This window comes from Callorhinus ursinus, unplaced genomic scaffold (genome assembly GCF_003265705.2).
Source record: "Callorhinus ursinus isolate GAN/ISIS: 27379988/994484 unplaced genomic scaffold, GSC_fseal_2.0 scaffold2, whole genome shotgun sequence".
NCBI classification, from domain to species: domain Eukaryota; kingdom Metazoa; phylum Chordata; class Mammalia; order Carnivora; family Otariidae; genus Callorhinus; species Callorhinus ursinus.
In genome coordinates this window covers 17,022,392-17,030,574 of record NW_027397064.1, presented here as the reverse complement: position 1 = coordinate 17,030,574, position 8,183 = coordinate 17,022,392, and the positions used below count along the sequence as shown (strand labels likewise).

The 8,183-nt window shown below is 50.8% G+C and overlaps 1 protein-coding gene across 5 annotated transcripts; it reads left to right on the top strand.

Annotated features, from left to right (window-relative positions):
- Nucleotides 1–4,863: 4,863 nt before the first annotated feature.
- On the top strand, nucleotides 4,864–8,128 carry ZFAND2B (zinc finger AN1-type containing 2B). 5 transcript variants are annotated; one of them, XM_073878477.1, is made up of 10 exons: nucleotides 4,864–4,875; nucleotides 5,381–5,513; nucleotides 5,749–5,843; nucleotides 6,086–6,217; nucleotides 6,349–6,500; nucleotides 6,754–6,849; nucleotides 6,929–6,989; nucleotides 7,093–7,160; nucleotides 7,482–7,554; nucleotides 7,757–8,128. In XM_073878477.1, the coding sequence occupies exons 2-10, from the start codon at nucleotides 5,402–5,404 to the stop codon at nucleotides 7,799–7,801; spliced, it is 834 nt and encodes a 277-aa protein (XP_073734578.1). In that variant the 5' UTR covers nucleotides 4,864–4,875; nucleotides 5,381–5,401; the 3' UTR covers nucleotides 7,802–8,128. The 5 variants fall into 5 exon arrangements, with proteins under 5 accessions (XP_073734578.1, XP_025747151.1, XP_025747136.1 ...); XM_025891366.2 differs by lacking the exon at nucleotides 4,864–4,875 and adding an exon at nucleotides 5,174–5,260 and having other exon boundaries at nucleotides 5,384–5,456; XM_025891351.2 differs by lacking the exon at nucleotides 4,864–4,875 and adding an exon at nucleotides 5,174–5,260 and having other exon boundaries at nucleotides 5,384–5,513.
- Nucleotides 8,129–8,183: the final 55 nt, after the last annotated feature.

Sequence of the window (8,183 nt, the reverse complement as noted above, 5' to 3'; positions counted from 1 at the left end):
TAAATGGTGGTGGTGGTTAAAAAGTTTGAAAAACACTGACTTAAGCCATTTAAGAATCATCCTGGGGGCTACAAAGGGACCCATGTAAAACACAACTGTTTGGAAAAGGCTGATTAAAATCATGGTTTTGTCCTCAAGGAGAGAGCTAGGGAGAGGCTGTTGGGTAGACAGCCAACGGAGCGGGCTACGGCAGGAGACTGGCCAAGTGGTGCTCAGTCCCATCCTTCTCATCCTCAAACCACATGAGATGAGCTAAGAAGCCATCCAGTTGCTTCAACAGTCTTGGCTGCTATGTGACGTTAAGTGACCCACCCCCTGCTTTACTCCTTCAAGCTCAAGATGGTCCACATATGATAAAATGTATCCTTTATTTCCCCTTGTGACACTCGTCTTCTCCCAAATATCTGTTTTCCTTCGCTGACGTAATAATTGAAATTTGATCTGGGCACATGGCCATCCAGCTAAGGACTACATTTCCCAGTTAGGGAATGAACATGACGGACCTAGGTATGATCATGTGACTAAGTGCTTGTCCATCCTAAGGGCACAGAAGTGATGTATGCAAATTCAGGGTCATACCCTTAAATCACTGGGGGTGCCCTCCTCCTTTCCGTCATTCTGCCGCCTGGAGCAGGGACTCATTTGGGACCACATGGACAAAAGCAACAGCTGAGGGTGGGGTAGCCACAAAATAGGAGGTGTCCAGGTCCTCCTTGACAGGTGCTTTCATACCAGTCTTGGGTTATTACACAAACAAGAAATTAAACTTTTCTTGTTTATGCCACTGGTTTTGAGTCCCTGTTATGGCAGCGTAACTTGTTTCCTATCTAACGTCCTCTTCTTACATATGATTAGTAGAAAATAGAAGTTTGAAGGGCAGAGGTACATAGACATTTGGTACATCTGTTTTTAAGGTGTGTAGGCTTAAACCATACTCTCAGACAGGAACTGTTTGCCTTCATGTCTGGGTTCAAAAACCCAGCAGGCTCAGGATTAGATAGAAGGTCAGAGAAAAACAATTCTTGCCCATGATGAATGTTGTTGCTTAGATTATATTAAATCATATCCAAAACATTTTTTTCAAGATTTTATTTTATTATTTTTTTACAGATTTTATTTATGGGGTGCCTGGGTGGCTCAGTCAGTTAAGCAGCTGCCTTCAGCTCAGGTCATGATCCTGGGGTCCTGGGATCAAGCCCCACGTCCAGCTCCCTGCTCAGCGGAGAGCCTGCTTCTCCCTCTCCCTCTGCCTGCCACTCTGCCTACTTGTGCCCTCTCTCTATCTCTCTATCAAATAAATAAATAAAATCTTTTATTTATTTGACAGAGAGAGAGAGACAGTGAGAGAGGGAACACAAGCAGGGGGAGTGGGAGAGGGAGAAGCAGGCTCCCCGTGGAGCAGGGAGCCCGATGTGGGGCTCGATCCCAGGACGCTGGGATCATGACCCGAGCCGAAGGCAGACACTTAACGACTGAGCCACCCAGGTGCCCCAATATTTTATTTTTTTAAGTAATCTCTACACCCAATGTGGGGCTCAAGCTCACAACCCCCAAATCAAAAGTGACGTGCTCCACCAACTGAGCCAGCCAGACACCCCATATGAAAAATTTTTAAGTAAAAAAAAAAAGTCAAAATTAGCCATTTCATAAGTTTAAATCTAACAGAACTGATGCTGGATTTCACAGATACGGAGTTTTGGAATTCACAAATGGCAAGCTCTTCAACATGTTCTTTCTAAAGAGCCTAGGTCAAAAGCTACATCCCCATGGCAGAGGGCCCTTATGTGTAGACCTGTATCAGGAGCCTCCACAATGTCATCAACCTGACTTCAGGTTGTGATCAGAAGTTCTGACAAAGCCTTGAGAAATACCCTGAATTTAATGGGATGACTTATAACTATCTTAAAACAAAGTGAAATCAAGGATTAATGGCAGTTAGCCATATTTTTGTCAGAGTGTTTGGGAGGAGGCAAAAGAATTAAGTAATGATATGACTTAAGCCCATATATGTGAGCTACTAGATCAACCTCTTTTTAGGAAGCTCATTGTGTCCCACTGCAGAAAACGAGAGTATTGCAGGGTTCCTGGGTGGCTCAGTTGGTTAAGCGACTGCCTTTGGCTCAGGTCATGATCCTGGAGTCCCGGGATCGAATCCCGCATCGGGCTCCCTGCTGAGCAGGGAGTCTGCTTCTCCCTCTGACCCTCCCCCCTCTCATGCTCTCTCTATCTCATTCTCTCTCTCAAATAAATTAATTAATTAAATATAAAAAAAAAGAAAACAGAGTATTGCAGATAACAATCTCTTTTCCAGTCCCCCAGCCAGTATGACAATATGCAAGTACGGCAGATGGCCAAACTATAGGTTATATATTACGGGACCCATGGTTTTATGAACACTGATTCTCTTGGCCTCGATTCCAAATTCTTGGGAAAGAAACCGATTGGCCAAATACTGCCAAATATAGCAGATGTTCCTGGTGCCCTGTGCCACATTTGCTCGGCCCATCTATGACTTCAGCTGCTGCTGTGGACAGTTCATATAATCCCTAATGGCTTCCCACCTCAAAGGCCAGCCTTGCCATTTCTGCTTCAAGGCAAAGCCTCCATAGCTCAGTCAGCTTGCACACATGTGCAGACTGGCTGTGCAAACTAGGCGCGGAGAGTTATCACTCCCAGCAGCAACCCCCAAGTCATGGCAGACAGGAGTCAGCCCCGCCTTCTGTCCTTTAGAAAGACAATTCTGGGGTGCATTCTTGATGGTTTCCCCTACAGTTCCCGGTGGCATTGAGCTCCTATTACCAGTAACCGCTCAATAACATTCTTTATTGGTTTTCCTTCCTTCCTTGTCTCTCTCTCTTTCTTTGGTTAGGATTACCTCCCACATGAACTACCTGCACCCAAATCCTTGTCTCAGGCTATGCTTTCGGGGGAACACAAACCTAGATACCCAGTACTTGTCAGATGATTACTCCCAGACCAATCATCTTTGGGAAGGCAGAAACATGGCTGTCCTGAGCCACCCCAGGGTGTGAGGGTGGGTTGAGGAAAGCAGCTGTCAGAATTTCCCTGAAAGAATGGCCAAAGGTGCTCCATACACTAACCCAATGTTTGGCTGAACTTTTGCATAGAGGTAAGTCAAAGTGTTTCTTACAGATAAGGTTGGAATTTTTCTCTAAAAAAATTTTTGAGTACTTTATAATTGCTCTGGGAGTAGAATCCCCCCCCCATTTTATCCCTTCAGTGATATATCGGAAAGTTACTTATTTTAAAATATCTATCTCATATCTAAACTCTCTACTGAGTTCTAATTCTCTTTTTATTATTATTAAGTTATGTTAATCACCATACATTACATCATTAGTTGTTTTTTTTTTAAAGATTTTATTTATTTATTTGACAGAGAGACACACAGCGAGAGCAGGAACACAAGCAGGGGGAGTGGGAGAGGGAGAAGCAGGCTTCCCGCTGAGCGGGTAGCCCGATGTGGGACTCGATCCCAGGACCCTGGGATCATGACCTGAGCCGAAGGCAGACGCTTAACGACTGAGCCACCCAGGCGCCCTACATCATTAGTTTTTGATGTGTGTTCCATGATTCATTGTTTGCGTATAACACCCAGTGCTTCATGCAGTACGTGCCCTCCTTAATACCCATCACTGGGCTAACCCATCCCCCCCGCCCTGAGTTCTCACTAACTCTAAACATTGCCACCACTCTGGTTCAGCCCATCATCTCTTGCCTGGATTACAACAGCCTCCTACCTGGTCTCCCTTTTTCTAATCTCATACTTCCCTTGATCTGTTCTCCACACTGAAGCCAGAGTGACTTTCCCAAAATACAAACCTGATCATGTCACTTCCCTGCTTAAAGCTATCTCTAGTCTCTTGTTTACATTTATGTTGAAACTCTCAATACCGCTGTGGCCTCCACTATCTGAGCTAATTTGGCCCCTGCTAGCTCTCCAGCTTCACTTCCTGCCAGACTGGGCTTTTTGTACCTAAGATCCGGACGCCCCAAGCTTTCTTTTTGTTTTTATTTAAATTAAATTTGTTATTTAAGTTTAAAAATTTAAATTTTATTTAAATTAGCCAACATATAGTACATCGTTAGTTTCAGATGCAGTGTTCAATAATTTATCAGTTGCGCATAGCCCCTAGCTTTCTTAAAGCTCATCTAAAGGACCTCGTTCTCTCTTATCTCCAGGTCTTTGTCCCTGCCAATTCCTCTGCCTGGAATACCATCTCTTTCCACTCTGTTCCTTTCCCCCTTGGCCTTCACCTGGCCAACATCCACTCACCCTTCAGGTTTTGACTGAAAGAATACTTGTCCACCCTAGACTGGGGGTACCTGAGATGTATATATATTGCCCTGTAAGTCATGTCTTTGCATATGTCATCCAGTTGCTTCTTCGTATGTTTTTATTAATAAGCCCTGAGGGGCCCCTCAGCAGCTGAGCTACTACTGAGTTCTCACCTGTGAGAACAGATGAGGTGATGACATCCTGACACAACTTACTTCATTCTTATGTCAAAACAACTTCTAAAAACAACTTTTGAACTCATATCAAACCCACATTAACAAAACCACACAATTCTAGGCAGTGCGCTGGGTGCTAGAGACCCAGAACAAGAGAGAGGCGGTCCCCGATTTCCCAGGACATTGATGTGCGCGTGTGTGAACAGCCTATTACAATAACGTGATATGGGCGCTAGCACAGAATCGGGGAGATCACACGGTCGGTGCTCCTAACTCCGACTGGGGAGGGTCAGGAAAGTCTTACAGAAAAGGCATCAGAGGTAAACCCGGAGGAAGGATCCGTAGATCCAGCGGAAATCTGCACTGGGAGGAAATAGGGGAGTCGTCAGCTCGTGGACAGTAAGAGCCCCTGTGGCAGTGAACGAAAGCGCGAGAGCGAAAGTATTGGAGTGAGGAGCGGGCGAGGGACCCAACTGTGAAAGACCCCAAGCCACCCCAGCCCTCCTTCCCCAGGATCTCATGTATCCTCGCCCTCGCCGGCGCTTTGGCAGGTCCCGGAGCTTAGCCCGCGCCCACCCTCCCCGAGCCGCGCGCGGCCACCCAGCCCCCCCCCCCCCCCCCCCCCCCCCCCCCCCCCCCCCCCCCCCGCCCCACCCGGCAGGGGTGGCTCCTCCCGCTGCCCAGAGACTGCGCGGGACGTGCCCGCCCTGCGCGATGACGTCAGCACGCCCGCGCGCGCCGGGGGAGGAGTGGGAGTCGCTGGCCGGGAAAGGCTGAGGCTCCGGTAACCCCGGCAGGGCGGGGGGAGAGGGAGGGGCGGGGCAGGAGCCCCCTGGAGTGCGGGGTCGTGGTCCGGACCAGGAGCGGGAGCCCTAGACACGCTCAGCACCGCTTCCTCTGCCAGCAGGCCCCGCCCGGCCCGGCGATGGAGTTTCCGGACCTCGGGGCTCACTGTTCCGAGCCGAGCTGTCAGCGCTTGGGTGAGGGGCGGAGCGCGCGGGGGGCCGGGCCAGGCCGAGCGAGGCTTGGAGTTGCAGGTGGGGCGAAGGGTGGGCTCCAAGGGTGGGCTCCCAAGCTGGCACTGCCAGAGGGCGGGGAATCGAAGTTGGGGGCGGTGGCTAAGGGGGCGTGGCTAAGGAGATAGCGGCCTAGGACTGGGTGCAGTTTGTTGCAAACTGGGCGGCGTTTTCCCTTCCCCTGAGTGGAAGGCTTGAGTGAGTGGCAATGACGTCGAGGTCCCGCTGGACCTGCAGTCCGACCCGCTCCCTGCAGATTTTCTGCCGCTCAAGTGCGACGCCTGCTCCGGCATCTTCTGCGCAGACCATGTGGCCTATGCCCAGCATCACTGTGGATCTGCTTACCAGAAGGTGAGGGGGCGGTCTGACGGTGGGAGGGGGCGGGTGGAGGATGCTTGCAGCATCTCCGGAATCCCTCTGCCTCCCATTTCCTCTCGTTACTGTTTTTCTGAAGCTCAGTGCTGGAAACATTGTTTCCTTGTGCGTTTATAGGAGGCATATCCAGGGTCTTTCAGGGAGGCTGTTTCAGGACCAGAGATTTGGTTGGACTGGGAGCGGGCCACAGACTGACTCCTACTCCTTCTTAACTCTAGGATATCCAGGTACCTGTGTGCCCACTCTGTAATGTGCCTGTGCCTGTGGCCAGAGGGGAGCCCCCTGACCGCGCTGTGGGGGAGCACATCGACCGAGACTGTCGCTCAGATCCAGCACAGCAAAAACGTAAGGTAAGCGTTGGAGGGGTTAGCCGTGACCCAGCTGGGACCATGGATGCTTGCAAACCCGAACAGCTGTTATGATGGGATTGGAGAATGGGGTCAGAGTCTCAGCAGAGACAAACCTTCCCTCTGCATCTCAGATCTTCACCAATAAGTGTGAACGCTCTGGCTGCCGCCAGCGGGAAATGATGAAACTGACCTGTGAGCGCTGTGGCGGAAACTTCTGCATCAAGCACCGTCACCCACTGGACCATGAGTGCTCTGGGGAGAGTCACCCAACCAGCCGGCCAGGGTAATTGCAACCAGGTCCAGTACTTGCCTTTGGGATCACCCCATCCTTTTGAAACTGACTCAGCCTCTATCCTTACAAGTTGGGGAGCTGCAAACCTGTTGCCTCTGGCTAGAGGAGTCTATTTTAGCTTCCTATTCAACTGCCTATTTTTCCAGACTGGAGGAACTCCCCTCCTGACTTCCTGGGTAATGCCTGGGAGGACATGCAAGCTGACTGTTCTTGGAGGCATGCCAAGAGTGTCTCTTCCCTACAGACTTGCCGCCATCTCCAGAGCACAAGGTCTGGGTTCTTCTACAAGCACCGTCCCCAGCCCAAGTCGGACGTTGCCTTCATCTACCTCTCCCAGCAGGTAGGCAGGCCTACCTGTATCTTCTCTCCCTTTTTTCCCTTCACATCTCTGACTTCAGCCTCTTGAATGTCTGCCATAGAGCAACAGCCCAGTCTCCATCCAGGTCAGCCCCCCCAGTGATCGCTCTGCAGAATGGCTTGGTGAGTTGGATGGAGCTTGGGGTGGGGTGGCAGAAGCAAACCCCGCCCCCCCCGCCGGGAGAATAAAGTCCAAGGCAACTGGTTTTCTTTCTCCTTTTTGCAGAGTGAGTATGAGGCTCTTCAAAGAGCCCTGGAACTGTCCCTGGCAGAGACCAAACCCCAGGTCCCAAGGTACCTCCTCTGGTGAAAGAGAGTGGGATGTGGGCAAAGGCTCAGTTTGGAGGGAGGGCGGTGGGACCACTTCAACCCCATGTAGGATAATAAGAACTTGGACTCAAAATTCAGCTTATTAACTATATGACCTTTGACAAGTTCTTGAACCCATGAGGGTTCTGAATTTTCTCTAAAATGGGACCGTATTACTACCTACTTTGTAGGGTTCTGGAAAGACTGAGAATACTCAGAAGCGCTCAGCACAGGGATGCCTGATAGATCAGATGCTCACGTTTTAGGTGGTATTGTCATCCAACTTGCGCTATTCCTCCCTCCCAGTTCTCAGGAGGAAGAGGACTTAGCTCTAGCACAAGCGCTGTCAGCCAGCGAGGCGGAATACCGACGGCAGCAGGTATGAGGACTGGGGGAGAGCTCAGGTCCTGCGCTGCGAAGGACGTGGGGAGGGGCTTTCTTCAAGTGGCAGTTTCCGAATGGTGGTTATCCTTTCGTTTTTGGTGTGACTTCAGCCCACACTGGGCTCTGAAGTGAGGACTGGCCCTCATTTCCTTGACGTCGCACCCTGTCTTCCCTTCCTTCCACTTTTCTTGCTCCAGGCCCAGAGCCGCAGCTTGAAGCCGTCCAACTGCAGCCTGTGCTAGGGCCCTGGGCTTGGGGAGGGAGGCTCAGCTGAGGAGGACTGTGGCCCCCACACCTCTAGGGTACACAGGGAGAGGAGGCTGGGAGCAGCCAGGAGTGAAGACAAGGAGGCCACCTCCAGGGAGCATCAGGAGGAGCACCTTGTGGAGTCAAGCCTACAGAAGGCCCTGGAAGAGAGCAGCTAGAACTGTCTGGTGGGTGGGCCCTCGGCGAATGCTGGCCAGGCCCCGGACAGCCCCCTGCATCATGTCATCCCCTTTACACTGAGGCTGCCCCCATCTGTAGGGGGCAAGGAGGGGCCTGGAAGGAATAAAGGATCTTGGCTGTCACTAAGACCTCCAAGTGGTGTGTTTTTTTCTCCTTTCCAACCGAAACCAGAGGAGT